We start from the raw sequence: 24904 nt of genomic DNA on the forward strand, positions 1-24904 counted from the left end.
GCTTTTAAGTCTTCTCCAAAACTGGACAAGGCTTTTTGGGGGGGGTGGAGGGGTCAAACAAGAGGTGCCATTGGAAACACAAGTTCACCAGTTTCTGAGATCCCTGCCAAATCTATCGGAAAAACTTCAGCTCACTAGGATCTTCCCTCAAGTATTCTAAAGTAATTAGTTCACTCCTGTTTGTACCTGCACATTTTAATTTACGGAGGAATTTTGAATCATTGATTTTCAGGCCTCGGTGTTGATGGTGCAAAATGTGCATCCCAAGTATTAAAAGTTGATCACAGAAGACGTTTCCCAATTTTTCGGGCTCTCAAATAACAAATATCTTGTTAAAGATAAAGTTCACTGTTGCTGTTGGTATTTGGTTCAAGTAAGATGTTCTCGTAACAGAACTTTATGGCCCAATGAATGTTTAACAGTGACTTTATTTTTCTTGGTTCATATAAATGTATATAACCTTTTGCATAAAGAAAGAGCCCCGTAACTTAATGATTTTTCAAGTGCTTCAGAGACACGAGAGTTCTTTATTGTGAATGTTGAATTCAGTACTAGTAGGCTGTTTTTAAATAGTTCTATTACAGCCTTCATTGTGTTAGAGCATTAGTGACTTAAATGTCTATTCATGTAGGTGAAATCTGGCATGTAGGAAATCTTGAGCAAGTCTTCAGTCACTTATGCTGGGAAACCCCAGTGTTTAAAGGTTCCAGTAAGAAGTACACTAATATAATATTTATACATATATTTATGATTTCTTGGTGATTGCACAGTTTTTGCTGACAGCGGTTAATCAGTGGATTGAGTGGTGCAGATTTACTTAGGATTTAGTATTGCTGCAGTTGACATTCCTGAATCAGCCAGTGGGTGGGGTTATACCAAGTTTATTTCTTGTGCTGTTTCCAACTTGCGCTTTTCTGAATTACCATCTAAGACAGAAAGTGTAAAGAGGAAAAATGCTAACATACAGTTTAATGTAAGACAAACGTAAGAGGGAAATCTAAGATCAATAATCTCTTTAGTGTTTGTTTTTAACTTGTTTACTTTATCTGGTAAGATATTCTGAGATTGCTGTTGACTTCCTAGATTATTGTAAGCAGTTGTGCACTTTGCTTTCAGTGTTGTAGATCAGTGATTATAGTTTAAACAACTATACCACTTTGTCAGAACAAAGTGAAAACAAGAACAAACTTCCTCCTTTTTCCTGATTCTTTCAGTAAGAGGAAAAAAAAATGAAGGGAGTGAATGTCTGGATGTTCTAATGTCTGTGGGAAATCTTCAGTCAAGTACACTTATTAGACTTGATGTGTTGTATAATTGGGTTTAAGTCAGGTCCTTCTGGACTCTATATGGTCTTGGTAAAGACTGAATGGATTACATCCTTGCCTTGTTATTTTCACTTTCTTCTACATACTACTAATTAAGAAAACTTGGACTGCATACAAACTAGGCACAGGATTTCCGACACAAATAGTACTTTGCTTTCTGCATTCCTGCCATACATGTTTCTGTTACCCCTTGCAATAATATTGCCGACTGTTGCAGCCTCATGGAAGCCCCTTGGGATTTAGGCACATACCTTGCTGTATCCTTTCATGTGTAGGATGCATTGGCTTATATTTTTCACTGGAAAATCTTCTTTCCCAAACAGATATGCTGTTGTGCTGGCTCTTAATTGAGCTTGTGCAGTTTAGTGGAAGGCCTTTCTGGCTCTGGACCCTAGTTTGGGCTGGTAGATACTGTAAGAGAGACTCATTTGTAAATCACCTGTGCCTTGAGAATATAATGCAGAGACTTGCCAGCCACTCAGAAATCACTCTAAAACTAGGAAAAACTTAGAAGAATAAACATATTTTATTGAAATAGAATATTAATAGAACATTTACTAGTCGTCTTTGTGGATATAGATGTACATAAATGGGTAAAAAATCACACATACAGCTGTCTGTATTTTAGTTCTACTTCACTCTCTTTTCTCTGAAAGCTAAAAAGCTGTCAGGACACTTGCATGCTTGTAGCAGCAGGCAGCCAGTGCTTAAGGTCAGGCCCTTATCCTGGATATTACTTCAGGGGAATTGGACCTTATCTGGAGATATTATGCCCTTTTATTTGAGTTTTCTCCACTGCATTCCACTTGAATTCAGATCTCCTACATCACAATTCATAAGCTTGATAACTAATCAAGACCTCACATTTTGAATGCTTCTTCTAAAGGATTTTTCAAACTAGGAAGGCTAATGTCAATCCAGGGCATGTCTAGGTGGAACTCATTTCCATCTAGATAGGCAAAACAAAACTGTAACAACTGATCTGGAGTTTGAAAACAAGTGGAACACCCATTTGAAAGAAATGGTGTTTGTGGGTTAGCAGTTCCAGCTTAAGTACAGACCTTCAACCCACATTTTACAGAATGTGGAATGACTGCAATGTCTTACACAAATGTACAAAGGTGAGCTGTGAGTGCAGCCCGTTACTAAGTTTTCACTGAGATGCGATACAATGGTAACCAAACAGATTTGAGGAACTACTAGACTGGGGCAAATTGCTCTCATCTCAGCCTGGGAAGGGTGCCATGCATGCAAGATTTTCATTTCCTATTAAACATTGCATAGAATCAATCACTTAAAAGAAATTGAAATAATGTATTTCAAATACACCTGAACCAGTTTTCTACATTCTTACCCATTCTCTTTTATGGAACAACTAATTTAATTCTCAAAATTCTCAAAAGAGGAAAGGTAGGCTTCAGAGGAGACTGAAATTTAAAATAAATTTTGCATTTGCATGCCATTGTTGTTGTTTAAAAGATCGTTTTCTGTTGCAGTAGTCATGCCGCTCATATGTTTTAGGCATGTATTGTGTCTCAGAAGCCTGTATTCCTTTCCCTTCTTGTCCAAAAAGCAATGCACTGTTGGAGGTGTATAAAATCTATTCCAGGTATGAGCGTTTTATAAATATTTTACCCTGGTGCCTTGAACTATAACATTAGTAAGCTCCTGTCTTTCCAAGAAATGTTGTCGGAATCGCATTTGCCTTTATTTCATCTGTATATTATTTGTGAGGTATAGTCATTCTGCATTTCTGCAGTAACCTGGGTCTTTTTGTTCTTCTTGCAGTGGATCAATTCCCTATGTATTGCAGATATCCTTGTTATCAGTAGCATATCCATGACCTTTGTACTATTCAGTTCCTTTGTTTTATTAGTACTTCAGTCCTCAGGTCATACAGTGTTTCTTGTAATACACCAATTTCCCAGTATAAACAATGTATCATAATTCTGGGTTATCAGCAGATTAAATTAGAGCATACTTATTTCTCGTGCCAAGACTGTGAAATAAAATATTGCATACAATTGATTTCAAAGCCATCCTTGATCAACTCTGTTTATTATTACCTATTTATATGACAATTCAGAGCTCTTTCAGCACAACTGCTTGTTGTGGATTGATTTTTTTAAGTCCTTATCTACTTGAAAATTTTTACACTAATTTCTTCTTTGGTGCCTCATAATTAATTTTGTTTGATACTATATTTTAGGCTAAAATGAAATCACATGGGTTAGAAGTTCTATTAAGAAAAGTGGGGGGAAAAGGAAAAGAAGAGAGGGGAAAACAAATGGATTGTTCGATTCTAGCATAAGATGAAGGCCAGAACATGCCAGTGCTCTTCCCATTCCAAAAATGACCCAACATGTATCAGGGCACAGTATACTGAAGGACTTTCTGCGAAGGCTTTAAATTAGCTTGTACAAAAGCCACTCCAGTCACAAGAGCACAGACTTCCAGATAAACTAAATGAGAATATCATTTTATTTTATTTTTTTTTAATTAAATAGTAGTGCTACCCATGCTTGTGTTGGCTGGACAGTTGGTGTCAGAGTTACCTCATTTAAGGCTTTGGTAACTTTCTGCTTGACTCATGAAACAGAAATAACAAAAAGGAGTCTGTAGCTGGTAAGCTGTTATCCTTAGTAGTAACAAAATCTTTCAGGTTTAGCAGGTTGTGTTGGTGTTCTGTTGGTTTATTGTTAATATGATGAAGAAAATATACATGACTACATTCTTGGGGTGAAGTGAGTGGCAGAGAAACTAGCCTTCTTACATATTTTTTTTTTCCTAACTTTTTGGACTGTTCTGGGAAGTGCTTATCTGAATCTTGGCTGCAGTCTTTGGGGACAGTTGTTGTCAGGACTTTGTAAGATATGTCTGTACCTAGATTGCAGAGGAGCTGTCGAGCACTTTTATCCTTGCTTAGAGAGCCTTAATAATGGAAGCAGGAGTGAAAATACAGGGAAGTCTTTTGTTCCTTGGTCTCTAAATGGCTTGTTAGAAGGCTCTGGGCAGCAGTAGGTGCTTCTGCAGAAGCCTGAAAAAGTAAGCGGAGAAGTGTCTGACCCAAAATAAGACTTTCTTTGAGGGGAGCTGGAGAGATGCCGTGGCAAGTCACATCAACAGATTGAAGTCCGCTAGCCTAGTTTTTTGTGTGTTTCCAACAGAAATGTGAAAATCATTGTTAATAGTTAAGAGTGAAGCTTTAGTTTAATTATAGTATAGAAAAAGATACAGCTTTCAACAAAAAAGGTCTATAGAAAAGCAAGTACCTCATAACAGCACCTAGCTTTTCAAGTTCAGTAGATGTTCTACTATAACTTTAAGCTAGTGCTACAGTGCTATTGTCTTCCATTATTTCATGTCAGGGAAATCTTGACATTTAATGTAAACCATGTTAATTTAAAAGATTACATCTTTTGGAATAATAAGAAATCATATCTGTGGTTCAAATGTGGTTCTTTTGGTGTTCTTTGTTTGTTTGTTTGTTTAGTTTTTTATTAATTTATTTATATTAGGAAACTATCCCTGAAGAGTTCAAACAAAGCCCCTGATCCTTAGCTTTACTGCTGTTCCTTGATGATGTTCAGCCAGGTAGGAGTGGCCACAACCCTAAGTGATTGCGTTAATTTTTTCAGTCTGGCGGAGGATTGTAGATGCACAGTACTTGCAGAGTGGCCTCCTGCAGTCCCCTGTGGATTTGGAGAGTCAGCTTGTTAGGGCAAGAGAACTGGAGCCAGGCTCTTTGTGAAGGCACAGCTTGCTGCAGAAATGCTAGACTAGAGTTTTCTTGAACTGGGACACTTTCATAGATTTGGATATGTTGTAAAATAACAATTCACTGCACGTGTAGACTTTTCATCAAATTATTTTTATGTTCTGTGAACATTTAAGGGGTTGGCTGTGTTCTGCAAGTAGGATCTTTCTAGTAAGCACCATACTACTACTGCTCAAACAGAAGGACCAGCAGATGCATATTGCAACTTCAAATTTGTCTATTGCTTTAATTTTCTTTCTTTTTTTGTGTGTGTTTGCATTTCTGTGAAACTGAGCCTTTAGCTGAAAAATTCTATAGCATGGGATTTCTGAGTTCCTTTAACAAATATCATCGAATTTTTTGTTCTTTTTTTAATGCAGGATCATGTTGCATTGATTCAAGCCTCATTGACATTGTCTTATATGAAACAGCAGCTTGAAAAAATACTAGCAAAATAAAGCATCAAGCACAGTGCCCTAGGGAACGTCAGATGTTACTTGTTGTGTCTCTGTAGCAGAACCTTCAAGGCTCGCCAACTGTTCCCTGCCTCTAAGGTTTTATTTAAGCTGTTTTAGGGCATGTTTATTTCTAGCAAATCAGAACAATTAGCATAACAAAATGCCTGATTCTCCGTACTGAAAGCTTTTGAAGTCGGTACAAATTGACCCACTAGTTACCCTTGTCTGCTTGATTGTGAAAACTAGTACATGAGTCCAATTTATAAGACATATGGGAAAGACTTTCTTTTCTAAGTTGATTCATAAAGTTGATTTGTAAAGCTGATGGGCATTTCAGCAAATATGAACATCTCAGAATTCTGGTGATAGGCTGAGGTTCTAAATTAAATGACCAGGAGAAGCAGGAATTATTTAAAATGTTGCACTTGATTTCAGGAATGGAAAGTAGTTGGACTGCTATTGTATGAGTGAAAGCAATATTTGCTATATGGCTTGTGGTTTTTTAATAATTCTGTGCACTTGCTTTTGACTTTTATCTCAAATAAGGTGAAAAACATACTGTACTGCATTAGAAGAGCATGCTTAGCATGTGCCCTGTATTTAGAGCTGGATGAAGTCTGCAGGAGAATACTGTACTATTCTGGGGCTCTGTGGTTTTAAAGGGCTGCTGAGAGATTGTAGAGAGTCTAGAGGAGGGCTGCTAACCTAATTAAGGCTCTAGGGCTCATGACCTGTAAAGCATTGAGAAAACTGGGCCTATTTAGTCTGGCAAACGAGAGACTAAAGGCAGGTCTAATCACAGCCTGCAACTACTTGAAGTTGTCTTAGAAAAGCAGTGGAGTCAAACTCTTCTGCGTAGTGGCAGGTGGTAAAACGAGGGGCCGTAGCTACTAGCTGCAGCTTGAATGGTTCATCCTGGACATTAAGAAAAGTTTCCAGTGCAGCACTAGATCAAATGTTTCCCAGGATGCTGTAGCTTTGCCTTGCTTGGAAGTTTTGAAAACGCTGCTAGATAAAGATGCAGCAGAAATGATCTGGTGCTGATGATTCGTGGAGTAATTAAGATCAGAGAGGACCTCCATAGTTCATCTAATCCAAACCCTTGCTCAAGGCAGGTCCAATAATACCAGGCTGCTCAGGGTCTTGTTAAGTTTTGAATGTGTCCAAGAATGATGAGCCCAAGCATCCCTTGGGAACGTGTGCCAGTATTTGACCAGTCTGGTGGTGAAAGATTTCTTCCATTTATGTGGAAAAAATTTCCCAAGTTCCTACTTGTATCTGTTGACTCTCATACTGTCACTGTGCATTTCTGAGAGAAGTTTAACTCCAACTTCTTATAACTTCTCTTTATTCCTTAGAGTCATAGACAGTAATAAAATGATTCTGTAGTGTAGTTCTCTTAAAGGCTGGACAGATCCAGTTCTTGTCACTCTTCTCCTCCTAGGTCTTGCAGCTGCCCCCCAGCCATGTTGGTAGTCCTCTGCTGAACATGCTCAAGGATGTCTGTGTGCATTCTGTACTGGGGAGCCCCAAACTGGGCACAGTACCCCAGATGCAGTCTCATAAGTGCAGAATACAGGGTAAGAATCACCTTCCTCTACCCAATGGCTACAGGTTTGGTAATACAGCCCAGAATACAGTTGGCCTTTGTTGCCATAAGGGCAGATTGCTGACCTGTGTATAACTTGTTCACCAGGTTCTTTTTGGCAAAGGAGCTCTCCATTTAGTGACTGTCCAGCCTGTTTTCATGTTCTGTGCTATTCTAATTGCAGTTCTCAGTGTTTTCCTTTCTTGAGCTTCCTGAGGTTCCTGTCAGCCCATTTCTCTTCTCTGTTGAGGTTCCTCTGAAGAGCAGTGCTGCCCTCCACCACTCTCCCAGTTTGGGTTTGCCTGTGAGCTCGCTAGGAGTGTGTTCCTGTGCATCATCCAAGCCAATAGCCAGACACTGGGGAGAGTCAGGCCCACTGTTCACTCTGAAGGACCCTGGCTCTCAGTTAGACTTTTTGTCTCTGACTACAACCCATTGAGCCCTGGGATCCAGCCATGCTTCCACCCATCTTGCAGTCTGCTTATCCAGTCCATACTTACCAGTTTGCCGATACTGGTATTTATTAATGATGACGCTAAAGGCCTAGCCAAAGTTAAGGTAACAATCTGTTGTTCTCCCTTTTCCTCACAGCCAGTCATTTCATCACAGGAAGTGATCGGGTTTATCAGGTATGATTTGCCATTGGTAAATCAATGCTAGCTTTTCCCAGACACAGTCCTGCCTTTCACGGGCTTGGAAGTGGCTTCCCAGAGGATTTGCTCTATAATCTTTTAGGAGACTGGGGTAGGCCAACCAACCCTTAGACAGAAATAAAAATACTGTTGTCAGGAACAGTACTCGGAGGGAATGACTAGTGATTATTTGTCCACATTTTTGAGTACAAAATAGTATTTGTATACAAATAAACCTAACTACTGGCTTCTGCGTGGGGGAAATGTGATCTCATTAGGTCAGATGTAGTGCCGGGGGCTCGCTGGTTGTAGGTATCCTGCAGTGAGGTGCACTCAACATTTTATCCCACAGCCCTGGTCCCTTGTCCAAACCAGGGAAGTTACTGAAATGCACTGTAGAGCCTCCCTGGTTATCATGTTCCCGGGGCGCAGGGAATGGTATATGTTGAAGCCTCTTCATGGCATGTGGTTTGTCAGTTTGTATGCCAAGTGACCAGGATGGCTGGAAATACCCTGACAACATCTGCCTGGCAGTGCAGGTTTGGCAGCAGTCGCAGTGTCCTCTGTTGTCCCTCCTGAGTTCCAGACTGCTTCTGCAACTGGGAGGCAGACCAAATCAAAGCAAAATGCTTAGGATTCGGAAAGTATGCTTTTTCAAGTGTATTTTGAGTCGTGGTGTACTATTATTAGGTTTCGTCATGCGTGTTGTTTTATGTCAGTGCAGCAAATACACGTTTGCAAATGAACAGCAACGCTCATAACTTGAGCAGGTGTGTATTTTAAAGTTTGCCATTTCTGTTTCTCATTTTGTAAGATAAGTACTATGTTAACACATCTTCTAAAGTGCTCTGGAAATCTAGAATTGAGAAGTGTCAAACAAGTGCCAACAGTTATTTTTCTTACCATTGTAGGATGTGTATTTGGTTTTAAGATAACTGGAACTGCAACTACAGCAAAAAGTGAAATCTTTTCCTTGCATCTCTATTTGCAATGAATAGGTTTAAGTCTACTAGTTTGTTGTGCTTCTTTTTATCCCCCTTTTTAATGTAAAAAATGTGTTGTATTTGTCTTGACATTGCTAACTTCTTGTTAATGTTTCCAGAACATGCGTAAGGAACTCCAGTGTTTGTGTTCTCACTTACTTTACGTACCATTTTTTGCATTGTTTTCTGTGAGCTGAGGATTTATTAATTAGAATCCTATCTATTTTAAGATGGTGCTGAAGCAACGAAATCATATAGTTTGTGGTGGGTTGCTTTGGAAAGATGATTTTTCTGTTTGTCCCTGTTTCCATTTTCGTATGTCTGTTACAGGTGTTGGATTGTGGTAGTCCCAGATTTCTGACTGAAGTAGTTTGAATGAGCTTTCTAAAACTTGGCAATCTCTGTCTGAGGCTGCAGAGAGGCATTGTCTAAGGGTAAATTTCGTAGCCACTTTTGCTGCTGCACATACTTGAGGTGACATTGTAAGGCCTTCAGGGCTGAATGCCATACCCTGAGCTTTTAGGTAGCACAAGTATTGTTCTGTGCTTTCTTGTTTAGTTTAGTTTAGTTTTGTTTTGTTTTAAACAAGTGCCGCTACTTTGCAATTCCTTGCACTTGCGAATGCCAGAGAACTTGAAAGCTGTGGAAAAAATTACTTCTTCCTGGAGCAGGACTATCCAATACTGCATTTTTGCATATCTGATGTGGAAAATTGTCTCACTTGATGTGAATAGGATGAAGTTCATTGAGGGTTTTCTAAATCAGATGCTTAAAGGTAGACTGCTCTGCAAAGAGCATCTCTGTGGCTTAATGATAGCACATCCATGTATGCAATAATTTTCTCTAATTTTGTTAAGCTGCTTCTGCATGACAAAATTAACAGTAGGGAAAAAAAATAAAAAAAAATAAAGGTGTATTAGGTCATTTACTTGATCTTCTGCCAGAGAAGCACTGTTCAATGCTGTACTGTTGTTCTGACCTTCATCCAGGTTAGTTTTAAATGAATAGCAGACCACGTTTAAATGAATAGCAGACCAGATCATGGTCCAGATACTTTAAAGCTATTTGAATTGTTATCCCCTGATTTTTGTTAGGAATTAGATGCCTGTACTTTTATAAAAATCTGGGATGAAGGAAATTACTCTCATATACCAACTTTGTATTCTGATACGTTGCCGTTTATTTAACCTAGTCCATCTACTCAAGGAGAAATGCAGAAGTGGGAAGAAAGCCAAAGCTATCATGATTTTAATTATTTGAACCTAGAGACCTTTCAGTGTACTTTAAAAGCTTTAGCTACACTATGACCACGTGAGATACCTATGTAAGGAAATAAGGGCTGTCTCCTTACTGCCCAAAGAACAGAAGGGAAAATAATCTTCAAGAAGTTCCAGTTTGACAGTCTGTACTGTGAGATGTGCATGGCCATAACCTTTATTCTGGTCCTGTCTTCAGCACAAGATCTAGCATACCTGGGTTCTCTGCCTGCAGCTTGTGATGTGGTTGTTGCTCATGGGACAGGCTGTATTTCCCTTTGGTTAGCTTTGTAAAATTATCATTATCACCCTCCCTGTCATCTGTGTGTGTTTGATTTTGGGAATTGGACTATGACAGGACTCACATGTGGTAGGGATGATCTGCAAGGTCAAAGAGGTGCAGCTGGGAAGATAAAGGTCAAAGGAAGTTATCAAATATGTGAATTTAGTTAGGGCAATTTGATGGTTAGCTGATTGTGAAGGAGAGAAGGTCATTGGTATTGCCCAACTCTTGCCTTAGTTGGGGTTGTATCAGTCTGTCTGACTGAAAAGCATTTGCAGGACAGGGAATTAAACTGCGTGGGGCAGGAACAGAAATAGAAAGAATATTTTAAAAGCAGAAAGAGCAGCAAAGGTCAGCTTGACTCTGAACCTAAATTTGGCAGCTGGGTACAGAGCTCAGTCTGTCAGACATCTGAAGAACTCATTTGTTTGTGGAGTTACCTGAGCTTTTGATTGGCAGTGTTACCTGATGCGTTCCTTTGCCATCCTGTGTTCAGTTTCAATGCACAGCATACTATTTTTGCACTTTTCAACACAGATACAATGTTCTGTGGCTTTATAATAAGAGGCTAATGGAAGCTTGGGGAAAAAAGAGAAAAGTCTGTTTAACAGGGGGGAAAAAGGCATTATATAATAATATTTCTAATTCATCTTCAGTTGAAAATTTCCAAAGTCTGAAATGTATCTGGTGGATCATAGATGGTAAAGATTTTTATCAATGTTTATATGTTTCTTTTAAAGGTCAAGAAATGTCATAAGAAAAGACTGAAAGCACTTCATGTAAATCATTCTTGGAGCATATCCAAGTAGCTTTTATCTCCTGGCTTCGATTTTTCTTATTTTAAGAGCTGCAAGCAGCAAAACCACTTTTTCTCCACTTAAGGACAACAGGAATGTGGGGAGAGGGAGAAGCCAGGGGAATGAAAAAGGACTCAGTGGAACACATCAGTTCAATTTTACACGGAAGGTGTATGCCTGCATACTGAAGGGATTCTGTTCGTCTTGGCTGGAGGCTACAAGATGGCACCAACCAGCCGACTAGCTTGAAGGCATTATCAGAGATGACCAAACCATGTTTTGGTGCCTCCAAGTGTCATCATAATGTTGGGTAATTAGAAACATTCATACTTAGAGTAAAATCTGTGAGGCTGACATATTAATATGTGAGTTAGAGAAGGGGGAAAAGGCAAAGAGGGTAGCAACAGATTAATTTCTCAAGTGAAGCTAGTGGATTTTTTTTCCCCACTTTTTTCTCTGACACAAGTTTAATAGAAAATACTGTTTGTATTTTTTTTTTCTTACAAACTGGTGTCCTTTTATTTATTTTTAATTTCAAATCCTTATGAGTAGTAAAATCAGACATCTGAGAAGGAACCTCCCATGTGATGAAACTTGTAGTACAGAGTGCCTTCATCAGTGACCTGATGGTGCGGGGATGGCCAGATCGTCCGCACCAGTTAACGTGCTGGCCTGCGGTCATAGATTTGATCATGTCCCCCCAGTCTGGACAGGGGCCAGGCTGCTCTCTCAAATCTTAATCCACTCAACATTTAAGCTCTGTGCTTCTCTGGCTCAGTGTGCTGCAGTGTGTCTCTACCCATGCCTCTTTCCCTGGGTGCTAGATTTGCCTTTTTTTGTCCTTTGGCTCATGAAGTCTGAGCAATTCAAACTCGTGCTTTCCCTTGACTCCAGCTGTGGAGGTTACCTAGGCTACATTTTAGGGCATGTGCTAATCATAACTAAATAGAAGCAGATTTTCCATAAGCTTTTGAGTATCTTGGTTAGTAGCAGAAGTACATATACAGGTTTAGGCAAAAATAATAAATCCCTTATACATTTTTTTGAACAGAATCATACAATTTTGTTGGAATGGTTCCTCACCTGAATGGCCCTTCTGCTATACAACTGTGTTCATGCATTTATTTATTTCCTTGTCTTTATTTTCTCCCAGGCATATTGCCTGTCTTCTCAGGCTGCCTGTTTCCCAAGCGTCTGGTCAGCATCCAGACAGCAGAGGCAACACCTGTCTGGGGAGTTCTGCCATGATATGCATGTTCTTTCAGGAATTCTCTGAAAGAAGATCATTAGAAAAAAAAAATCATTATTTGTCTCTGAAACTAAACTGAGAGTAAATTACACAGGTCTTCAACTTCTCTTTTCACAGCAGAAAGTCTGAGTCAAGAAGGCTGTATAGGTATTTGGGGCTGTAGTAGGCAAATTACCTTGGAGTCTTATTTCGGAGCTTTCTTCTGAAATAAAAATAATCACCTTGCAACCAAATGAGAGCATTTAGCAGCACCTGGGGAATATCAAGTGTACAATGTGAACTACAAATTGGCTTCTAGACTATGGTTTTGTTCGCTAGACTTAGCACACTGGAGAAGAAGGCAGAGAGGGAAGGATATGGGCATATGGAAGCTAGTGATTAAGGTTATTGGGTGTTGTAATATATGAGGGAATAGCAGTGGTTGTTAGAAAAACATGCTTTAAAAAAGTGCAGGCCCCAGAATACTCCTCTCATCAAGAGAGAAGAAGAGGAGCAGATCAGGTTTCTTCTTCCACCCCTATCCCTATATCAATATTTCTAATTGTCTGTGCTGGTACTTCTGCTGATAAAGAGTAATGGAGAGTTTAGAAGACAGCTTTAGTGCCCACCTTTGAAGAGCTGCTTTGTTGTTGTAACTTCAGCTAATAAAGAAAAGAAAAGCTTCACTAACTGGGATACGATCCTGTGTTCATAGAAAGTGATGTAATTCTTCTATTTACCACTATGTACAGTTTTCTACTCTCTAGTTAAAATAAATAAATAAATAGAGAGATTTCTTCTATTTACAAGCCCTAGAAGAATATTGTAGCAGTCAGCTACTGGCTTCCCTTACCATTTTGCAGTTATGTGGTATACAAATTATAACTTTGTAATTGTGATTCCTGCTTTGAGTGCTCAGAAAAAATGTAACCTAATTAAATAATAATTATTATTTTTAATACATATTTGCAGCTGAGAGTTACAAGGAAACCCAGATGGTAAAAATAAAAGAAGAACCAATGGAAGTTGACATTCACGATTCACAGGCTTCAGTGTCACCCAGCCAACCCAGCCAAAATGTTGGCTACAGCACTTTATTAGGGCGAGACATTAGTGAACACATACAGAAGGCACCAGAAGGTCGTGTGCTCCCAGAAAGAAATCTATTCAGCCAAGATATATCAGTGAAGATGGCATCTGAGCTGCTCTTCCAGTTATCAGGTAAAAGCAGTGGAAATAGTTGATGGAATTTAAAGAACAAAAAGAGATTGTGTATAACCATCGAGGTGTTATGAATGTGTGAGATTACTAAAAACTGGAACATGATAGGAATTAGAGCCCTTCTACCCTCACATTTGAAATGCAGAAGTCTTGCCAAATGTTCCCCATAGTTAACATATGCTTTAGAGCACTGTGACAGCCAGGTCAGGTTCATAATATTTGAACTGAATTGGAAAAGCCAGAGTTCAACTCCTGTATTTTTGAAAGCTAATTAAATAATTAGTGACAACTGGTTGATCGAGGCTTGGGAGTATATGGAAACCTATAGATGGTAGTTCCCAACATAAACGGGCAGTGGCTGCAGCACAGTGTTCCTGGGAACGTTCTGTCCATTTCACAACAAAGGTGAACCTCAGCTACTACATAAATGCAATGATTGTAGCACTGTTTAATGAATGCTTGTAGTGCACACTGCATGTGGAGCACTAGCACTGAAATATGAAGCTAAGAAAAATTGGTGTGTTTTTTAAAAAACGCCTGTTCTCTAATCATGTTGTAGTCACTTGCCCTAAGTTACTCTGGATAACGCTGTTATCAGAAAGCATTGATATAGTTCTACTGGATAAAACTTGATAGGGAAAATATGATATATGCTAATCACAAAAAAATAATAATAACAATGTGTGTTCCTCTGCAGAAAAGGTGAGCAAAGAGCACAATCACAATAAAGATAACACCATCAGAACTACAGCCAGGTAAGTACAGTCTGTTGTTATCTATAAAGTTGTAGTGCAAATGGCATTGCATAATTTTGCCTTGGGTATGCAGATGTGTCTCTCTCTTGCAAATGTGACCTGATACTACAAGTGCAACGTATTTTCATGCAGCAATGTAACATATATTTGAAAAATCGCACCTGTAGGTCCGATTTCTTAGTGTCCGTGGGCCTTTGGGTGACAATGACTGTTCTCCTCTGATCAAGTTTTCACACATGGTTTTAAGAAATTTTTTGGGTCATTTTGTGTCCCGTCCCCCCCCCCCCCCCAAAAAAAAAAACTGAAACTCAAAAGAAACTGCATACTATGTGCAGTGCTTGAGGGAAGAACAGGCTGGCAGCTGGATTTTTAAGACATGGACCAACCTAAGAAGGGTTGTTGTGATTCAGTCTTCTGTCAAGCCTGAATTTCTTGAACAAAATTTCAGTTTGGTATTTCTACCCTCTCAATGCCTTCTAGAGATGAATTTTTAAAAGTCAAACTCTAAGAGACAATGCTAATGAAACATTTGTTCAAGATTACAGTCACATTAACACAGTAAGTGAAATTATGCAAGAAATAAAAATATGATTCAATTATAGCATGTGCTGTTAAAGAAATATATACTTTACAGTATTTTGGCTAGGAACAAACCCACGGGTTGTTTAAATATGGTAGCAGCAAAGTGAGGTGTCCATAGGGGAAAATTCAAACTTATTATGTAATAAGTGGCAGCTAAAATTGCTGAAAACTTAGTAGCCCATGGTGAGGAGTAGGCAGGAATTGGCTTCCAAATCTAAAATCTCTGATAACTTCTTCAGCTCTCACCTGGGGCAAGAATACATTAATTTCCTACCTGAAAGCTCTCTAGTCAGTGCAGATGGGTTGGAGAAAACATGCTGGAGAGTCCCTTCAAAGATAGGATAAGACCCTCTGTGCCTCTGCAGCCCCTTCTGCAGAAGTTCTCAGGGTGTACAGTGCCTGCTAACTAGAACAACTTTGTCTAGACAGAATTTGAAAAGCATTTCACTTACAGAAGGAAAGATCTCTGAAATATGTTGATCTTAAATTCGTAGACCCATCCCATTCTTTCATGGTAACTGTAATAAATTTGTTTTTAATAAACTGAACAACTCAGTAAATGCCCATTAGGGACTTTTTGATGTTACGAGTTGAAAGAGAATTAAATTGAGCTTTTAACTTTTGGTTATTGTGAATGCTTTCCATATTTGCTAGTTTGGGAATTTATGGGTTGTGGAGACTGCACAGCCTTCCCATTACTTCTTAAAAAAACAGAAGCCTGAGAGATACATATAAAGATGAATGCACATATTGTCCAACTTCTCATTAACCATCCAGCGTGTATTGCAGAGAGGGAGTGATAAATAGTTGGTAAAAAATAGATTTCAGTGTCTCATGATACCAGAAGGACTGGTGTGAGAATCCAGAGCTACTTTTGGATCTATCAAGGATAGTTCAAACTGGAAAGGTTAAGGACAGTTCAAACATAACCTCCCCTTCTGGCTGCCACCTTGTAAGAGGGTAACACAGTTGGCTGTTGTCAAACTTGCACTGAATTTTACTGAGAAGTCCTGATAATGGCTGCTACGCATCAGGGTATGAAAAGCCGCGTGCCTGATTCAGTTCTTCTGGGTGCTTTTCTTGTCTTACCTATCTATCAACAGAAGAAGACATGAATGAGAGGAACTTCTTAAGGGGAAGTGAGTAAGTCTACTAAATCCTAAAAGTTCAAACAGATTGGCTTAAAAGACCTTCCCAAAAAAAGAATAAAAACACCCCACACCAAACAAACAGCTGGAAGTCTTTACTGGTAGGGGTATGACACCTTCTCAAAAATAGAATGTGATAGAGCAGGCAGTGGAGGATAGAGGCATGAAGACTGCATTAAGAAAACGTGTAGTGTTGCAGTTTGGCTCACCAACCTACATCTGGAGTCATGACAAGAGGCATTGGAATCACAATTATTGTGTGAAGTTTGCTGACAGCTGCAGAAAGTCAAGGCGAGGCCATTGTTGCCCACCTGTGAGTAATTGGGGAGTGGAAAGATTAAGCTGTGTCATTGTTAAGAGTCTTAAATCAGCAAAGCCCAGCAAGATGGGGTATGCAAGCACTTTTTGCTGTCTTATTCCATGTTAACATTTCTGTCGCTTATCTGTTACTGTTCCTTCTGTGAGTATTCTTGGACTTTGTGAGCATATACTTCCATATGACTTTGCTGAAGCAGATGAAACTGGCAAGGATTCCTCACAGTTCAATGGCTGAGTGAGGTGGTAGAGCCTGCCATCTGTGATATGAAGGCAGAAAGTGGAGAAGCAAACGATCTGGAAGTGAATACACCAGCATGAGATGCCAAGATAAGTTTCTTTCATCTAGAGATCGGTGTAGACAGAAAACTGGAGAAGTGCAGCCAGAAAAAAAAAAAAAAAAATCTTAAAGCCTAACCTTCATCACAAGGGACCTTACTTTGCACTGTGATTGAGAACAATATATGTAGTTTCTTACTATGAAGCAGGAGCTCTCCCTCCTTACTTTGTATTGGGGATTGGAAGGCATATCCACTGAAATAAAAACAATAATAGGGCAGACACTGAAGAGGCTCAGCTGCCATTCTAGAGAAAGGCAAAAAAACATATCCAAGGATGATTGTCTAATTCCCTGAAGGCTGATGGTAGAGAGGGGAGATCCTTAAGACACCAACACAATGCAGTCTTCAACAGCAACCTGCACATGATACATGTCATAGCCTGAAATAGATGAGATCTGCATCATTTTGCTCAGAACCGGCAATGAGCAGTGTGCCAGTGATTGAATCTAAGACACAAGTAGGCAGGCCAACATGGAAACCTGAGTGGATTACAAGATTTTGAAGACTTAAAAGAGTAATAAAACTTTTTTATTGGTGTTTTTCTTTCAAATCATTATTAACCCAGTGAAAGGAATGTTGCAATAAATGATGCCATATTTTTATACAGTGTCAGTCTGTTTTATATTATTTCACCCCAGAGTGGGAGTGTGATTCTTGGAAAAGTTAACTTTTGCACGTGTGGGCTGGAGCTGTTCATTTTATCCTGCTTAATCAGCTATCTGCATATCCTAAACCATTCAAGGTTTGGAGCAGCTTCATGCCTTACCTCCAGCACAACCTGTTCGACTCTGCTTATGGTTATGTTCAGACTTCTGTAGAAATACCAAAATATCCCATTAACTGTCACATATAGAACAGCACAAAATAATAGCTAAAACAACAACAACAAAAAACTAACTTTGAGAAATGAAATAACGTGATTGTTGAAGGTGTTACTTGATCACATTAATTATCAGCAAGTTTCCCAAAGGTTGAAGAGATCTGAATGAGAATACAAGTGTGACTCAGTGGAGAACACAATGTTCACTCTGCAGAAAGACCATATGTTGAAAAAGCTCTGCAAGTGCCATTGTATAGATTGATGCCTTGTATATCTGGACTGATGGGGTTAATATTGGTGGTCCTGCTGCCACATACTCTCTGGGTCTGGACTACCTGCTGTGCATTGCTGCTCAAGAACTCATACTACATTCCTTATCCTGAAAAGGTTCCTGGATTTTATTGCTCAATAGAATAAAATGCAGAAATGAGCTGGCTTCCTGTCTTACACCTTTAAAACACCTCTAATACAGCAGCCTGTTAAGAAATCTCAATACTGTAAAGATCAGATGTAAATGTAATTCCCATTTTGCATAGAAGTTCATATTTTGTATGCAGATGGAATACACTACATGAGAAAACAGCTTTCCAAGAGGGATTATCCTTTTCCATTTTTAATTTATAATGTAATGCTTACTAATGTCTGTCTGTGCTGTGGACAAGGGATCCTTGTTTCCGTTATGCTCTTTAATTGAGCAGAAAAAAAAAATACTTTCACAGAAATGCCCATTCACTATTGAAATTAACGTTTTACTGTGTGTTAATTAAAACCAAAGCATGTTATACTTTTCAGAATCAAGTGGCTGCTGAGTTATGCTCTATTTGGGAAGTCGCCATTCAGTTTGCTTGTGTGGATTGTTCCCTCCTTTAAAAATCAAACTGGTGGAGTTAATTTCATGCATGGGATGTTGTGTCAAAAGAGAACTGTTCAGCATAATTTTAAGTTAAAATTTGAAAAGTTTTGTTTTGAACATAATTAATATATTCATCAGACTATTAAATACTCTAAAATGTGTAATATAGTATTTTCCACTTTTCCTGATTGCCCTCTCCAAATATGACAGTAGAATACAAATTTTGGAAGCATTGATTTTCATGATCTACGCTGTGATGTGATACAGCAAATGTGAGATGTTGAAATACTGAAATGAAAAGCATTTTGGGAGGACTTCAGTTTTCACTCTGAGATGCAGTTTTCCCAAAGCACGTCCCTTCTCCACACCTTACCTCACAGTCTGCATATCTTTCAGCATGAATTCTGTAAATTAAATGGGGCTTTTAATAGGATGTTAGGGTCAAAAATCATGCTTACTTTGTTGTTGTTGTTGTTGTTGTTAACTACTGCTTTGTTTACAAAAATGTCTTATTTTCCCCATAGCCCTTTCTTTTCCGAAGACACATTTAGACAATCACCATTCACTTCCAACTCAAAAGATCTCCTGCCTAATGAAACAGCTCTTCATGGAAGGACATCCGCACCAGGTCAGATACCTTTTTTTCTTTCATTAGTTTCAGTCACTATAGTTTTTTTATTGTTATTATTATTATTTTGTTACTGTAAACAGCAACCAACACCTGACCAGCGTTCCTAAAATGTAGTTTGCTTTGTCAAAAGGTAACTGTCTTTCCATCACAGTAAGCGCTTTTTGAGAGGAAAAAACATGATTTATTTATATTACTACTCTTTAAATTCCTATTGTGAATTGTATGAGGAAACAAAGACTTTAACAGATTAAACAGCAGTATTAACAGGTGTTTTTTTGTGTGTGTGTGTGTGTGTATTCCATATTTATATGAACTTATGTCTGATTACTGCCTGCCATTCTCCCGTTACTGGCCATTTCCATCTCCATCTCTCACAGTTTAAATGAAATGTATGCAGTATATGCATCAGGGTGACTGAGCTCGGCCATACAATTCTCCTGCATTTAACAGTAATTTAGGAACCTTTTTGGAAAGATACGGATTTCTTACAATATACCGAAAGGCCTCGGTATCTATGGGTGCATTCCCACTGATATTCTGAACCAGATGACAGGCATTTTATGTCCAAATGTAGCTTGGGCTATATTCTGCATTAAAAGAGAAAATGTAGACATATATCAATACCATTGAAGGTGGCACTAAATACATGCAAAACCTTGATACGTGCCTTTACCGTCCTGTTGCAAAATATCTCGTTTGCTAGTTCGTTGGTATCTGTTCTTAAATTAATAGCTCTTGAGTTCTAAAGGTCAGTAATTACACAGCCAGTAGTAGTGGGGGTTATTCACCTTTTCTTAGCGATCAATAAAGTTTTGGGCATGTTACTGCTAATTTTCAGCTATAGACTGTCATTTAATTTACAACTTAACAGACCCTTCATTTTTTTTAATGCTTGAATAGTCATTTGACAGCTTGTGAAGTGGCAGATGAGGTTAAGAGCTAGATGTTGTCTAAGGGTAAATATTCATGGCAGAAAAAGAAGAAAAATTGTAGCATGAGGACAAGGGTCTTCAGGCTATTCTCAACCACACTTTCCAAAGGAAGGTAGTGGTTTTTGTAACCTAGGACTAGGTGAACCAGATCAGTTTTGTGGTACTTGTAAGTATTAAAATATAAACCAGGTTATTGCTTCAAGTCTGGCTTTTGACCTTGGCATAATATAGAATATTCATATACCCAGATGAAAGACAAGAACTCTTGGACTCCTTAGGCAGTGCTCAATACCTCAGAGGACGTGGCCTCTAGCAGTAATGCTCTTACATCATACCAAGATGAATGTTTAAGAATTCTAATTCTCAATAAGACTTCATTTTAAGTGAGGCCACTAAAACTGTGGATGGGTTTTGGTAACATGTTTAAAAGACGTAAATTATCTAGTTGGTTAGGACATCCTAGAGTGTTAAAATGGATATTGAGGAACGGGTTTTTATATGTTCATGCTGCCCCATATTCTACTTTATGGAATGTAAGTCTTAGCTGGATAGGTCTGTGCTTTATAACAAACATTACTCTGTGATTATAAGATTCCAATATGTAATAGCAGTATATATACTGAAAATCAAAAAATGTCAGTATGTATTATTTTTCTTTTTGCAACAACACTGTCATTTTTTTTCTTAGCTTCATAATAAATTCTTGGACATGAACAGCAACTTTACAGTAGCATCAGGAATGTGATTTAAATTTTTAATCAATTACAAATGTAATATTCATGTAAAAGAACACTAGAATATCCACAGGTAGTTTTTCTATGAGTTTCAGCCTTCCAAGAAGAAATAATCTACATGGTGCTATGGATAGCTCAGAAAAATCTTCATCCTTGCAGAGAGTAGCATAAAGGAACAGTAACAAACCCCTGTAAGGGCCAGCTGGGTATAACAGAAAATGCTGTGGAAATGTGTATGTGGAGTCCGGTGGTTAAATTGTATGTATGCTTTTGGTTGACGTTTGTTTGGGATTATTTCATCCCTGAAACGGGATAGTAAGATCTAGAAAAGAACAGCACACAAAATGACGGGAAATTTGCAGTCTAGTGTCATCTTCAAGTCATCAGTTAAAATACAAGCAGATTAGCTTCTAACAGCCAGCAGCGTTCAGTAAGCAGTACCCACATCAAAAAATGCCACTCCGTGTCACTGTCACCATGGCTAACGGAGGCTAATGAACAAGTGTGGGATCTGAGCTGCTACTCTGCACTGGTGCTCTGTGACCTGGTGCTCAGGCAGGCAGAATGGCATGAGGAAGCCTTTGCTGTAGGTTGATCTGAGTGGCTTTGGTGAAACTCCCATCTCCATGCTTCTTTCCAAGAGAGTACCAGCACAAACTGTTGTATCCCCAGACCCCTGCCAATTTTCAGTGTGCAGACTTCTTGGCACCCTAGCTGAAGAGGAATTGGGAAAGTGACATGAACATGGGACGGTCAGATATCTTGTGTCAAGTTCAATTCTTTTCTATAATAGGTAACAACATTATGTAATCTTATCATTTAGTTATCAATAATCCTTCTTAGACCTGTCATCCTTACTTATTTGTATGAGGACACTGTTTCAGAAGCTCACCCGTTTTAAGAGTTGGACCACTCTCAGCCACAATTTATTCACAGCAACGTCCACTTTTTTTTTATTTTCCTTTTGTCATGGTATCCTTCAGCTTTGATAATTCTTCTCTTTTGTGGCCTCATCTGATGTGCTATTTTATATCCCCTTACTCCAGCCTTCATTTCTGGAAAAGTAAGCCAGCCAACATCTTTTAGTCTCTGTTGGTATGATAGGGTTTCCATTCCTTGACCAGCATCATAGCCTTTTTCTATCTCTGTTTAGGGCAATTAATTTCTGCAAATATGTGTCGTAAGAACTACATATGCTATTCTACATAAAGTCTTAGCGATTACTTTTTCAGTGGTGTGAAATCTTCTTTATGTATATTGGAAATGCCTCTACTGATTAATCATAGTCTTTAACTACAACACACTGATGACTTGCAATTCATTTGCTAATCAAATAGTGACATGTTTTTCTTTTCCTTTACAATTTCAGCTGATGATACCACAGTATGCAACAGCAATTCTTGTTGTTACCTCATAGGAATATGACCTTGTAACGTGAATTGTTTCACTTGTTATAGTAACTATCAAGGTTGTAGCTATTTAATACTCTAAAATTTCTGCATATTTATGCTTTTGTTAATGCAATGCTTAAAAACTCAAAGAGGATTTTTAAGTTGGTCCACAGTTCAGTCTTTTAGACTTCATATAGTAGCACCCCTTCAGCCTAGTGCAATCCTTCTTAGTGCAAACCACTTCTCTTCATAGCCAGTTTATAAGGGAATTGCAAGATCAGGAATTTAAGAGGAAGAGCACTCTCTGTAGGGCAATCTGTAAGATCCCCAAAGAGTATGAAATAATTAGGAAGGACCTATTAAAAGATGTGTGAAATGCACTGATTGGGGCGCTTACGGGAAGGAAAAAAAAAGGGGGGGGGTTGAAGGATGGCGTAGCAATATATTTAACCTGAAATAAAGGTGAAAGGCATCCTGATCAGCAGCAGTATCACAGGCAGGAGAAATAATTAGCATGTAGCACCTTTTAAGTCTGGTAACCAAGGAAAAAATCTCCACAGCTGTCAGAAGGGGATTCAATAGTCCAGCAGAAGTAATGGTAACTCCCTGATAATCTATGGTGAATTGTTAATATTTTGAGGAGGGAAGAAGGTAGTTTCCTGTAGTGCGTAGTTCAAAAGTATTAGATGGGTTTGGGGAATTATTTCCCTTCCTTTCTGAAGTGTTTCATACCTTAATAAGCATATGAAATTAATTGCAGTTAATTTTCTGGATTATTCTACTGTTTAAATAAATTCACTTTCGTTCAAAAATTAAAATTAAGATAGTATTGATGACCACTTCAAACAGTTTGTGCAAAAAATACAGTAGTATCAAAGTCATATCCAATACAAAGGTATATTCAAAGCAATTCAACAGTTTGAGCTTTTTCCTTTAAGAACAGCAAAGTGACCTTTTTTTGGCCTAGCAAAAGGTAAGGGGAAGAAATGAAAATTTTCATTTCAAACAGTTGCTTTAAAAGGGCATTTTTATCTTCTGTTTTATAAGACTGGTTTCTTTTGACAGAACAGCTTAGTTGTATGTCAGACTATGTAGTTCAGCCCAGATCCCTAGATAAATTAAAGACTTGATCTTATGCTGGTGTTCCTGACCCTTAGCCAATCTTTAATGTGTTTTAATAGTTTTCCACTATCTCATTGACTCGTTCTGTAAATCAAACCTGCCTCCATGAAATGCAGATGAGTGATATTCACTATTTCTTTTCCAGTCAGTTCATTAAAATGGTCAAAGACTCTAACCATGGGTTTGAGAAGGATTTTTTCTCCATGCATATCTGTATGTAGTATAAGCATATTTCATTATTTTCTCTCCATTTCACCAAGAACTTTGTATCATCCTTCACTTACATTGCCAGTGCCAAATATTGAAACAATTGCATCTGTAGAGAATTTTTTTTAATTCCATCTTTTTGTGAAAATTTACTGTAACTTACAAAACTGTAATTTTGATTGTGGTAAATGGATTTCACATGGATGAAGTGGACTTCTGGAACTGGAAGAACTGTAGGTTTTTGTGACTTGTAGTCCATGAATAGTTCTGGCTCTCCAAGCTAAATTTACTACTGGTATTTATTTCAATGAAATAAAGCAAATAAAGCTTCTGTCCTCAAGTTCTTTTTGAAAATGCATCAGAGCCTCTTCTGTCACTGGGTCTCTATGTTCTGCAGTGACCTGTGAGATGACAGCCCATGCTTACTCTTCAGGAATGCCCATAAGCCAATATTGAATCAGTAGCATGATACTTTTAGGTCAGTAAAAAATCGGAAACATTGTGCAAAAAAAATTGTCAGTTGTATTTTTACTGATGTTGCAATTGGTGGCATTATCCTATATTTGTATTTCTTAAATTAATATATGTGACAAAGATTCCTGTATGTTTACAACTACTACAGGACTATTCAGCAGATGTACATGTTTTGCCTGTAACTCTTCATACTTGCACCCTCCTGTTTCTGTTCTGTAAAGCAGTAATTCCACAGTAACTTAGTAAGCTAAAATGGGCAAATCTGCCTGCTCCCTGGGCATGTTTTTGCACGTTCTCCCATGCAGTGGTACTGATGTTTGTGTGGCCATATTACAAGCTGGATCGGGGGAACTAGCGGACTACGCTCTTTTTTTTTCTACTAGTTTGCTGGGATGTGAGCAGGGTGAGGGTAAGGCCATATCTTCTGGCCATGTGACCCTTCAGCATTTATGTGAGATTGATGTGGTTGTGACCGCGCTTATTTTGTTTCCTATCTTCTGTGACTGTAGTTGCAAATAGCTCCTGGACATACAGAGTTTAACTTGGATGTGATAAGTAATTAAGCTGTTCATTGTTGCCCAGGTACCATATGCTTTAGAAGGAAGTTGTTTACATGTTTCTTCCTTCCTAGCCCCTTTTTAAGGACACTTTAAGGTTAATGTTGTAATCTTGATGTTGTAATTCTGCATATGTGGCTTAAAGCACCTAGAAAGTAGGTAGCAAGGGCTCTTTTGGTCTTTTGGACCTACAAACATGCTCATTGATATACAGTATTTCTGGCAGTATTTGTACTGTGATTGTGACCCCCTGTGCTCTGCAGCAAACGGAACTTCTGCAATTAGCTATTGCAACTAGTTCTGAATTTGGGGCCATCTCTGGGTTAGTTAAGAAAGTCAAGAGTTTGATAAATTGAAGTGAGAGTGAATGTGGCTATAGTTTCCATTTCTCCATAAGTAGCCACTGACTCTTTTCCAGCTTGGCCTCTTTTAGCCTACTGCTAGACTTTCTATTTTTAACTTACCTTATGTTGTTCCTGAGACCACTGTAACTGCACTGTAGAGATGGAAGGAG

General features: G+C 38.5%; 1 protein-coding gene across 9 annotated transcripts in view; it reads left to right on the forward strand.

Annotated features, from left to right (window-relative positions):
* Positions 1-24904, forward strand: part of ZNF827 (zinc finger protein 827) — a 159141-nt gene that overhangs the window by 106979 nt on the left and 27258 nt on the right. For all 9 annotated transcript variants that reach the window (XR_004750140.1, XM_035323782.1, XM_035323776.1 and 6 more), the window contains 3 exons: positions 13280-13528; positions 14226-14283; positions 18867-18970. Coding sequence is in view for 8 of the 9 variants with exons in the window: in XM_035323782.1 (XP_035179673.1) it covers positions 13280-13528; positions 14226-14283; positions 18867-18970 (411 nt within the window). In the remaining variant the exon portion in view is untranslated. The remainder of the gene's footprint in view (positions 1-13279; positions 13529-14225; positions 14284-18866; positions 18971-24904) is intronic.

Source organism: Oxyura jamaicensis, chromosome 4 (genome assembly GCF_011077185.1).
Source record: "Oxyura jamaicensis isolate SHBP4307 breed ruddy duck chromosome 4, BPBGC_Ojam_1.0, whole genome shotgun sequence".
Taxonomy (NCBI): Eukaryota; Metazoa; Chordata; class Aves; order Anseriformes; family Anatidae; genus Oxyura; species Oxyura jamaicensis.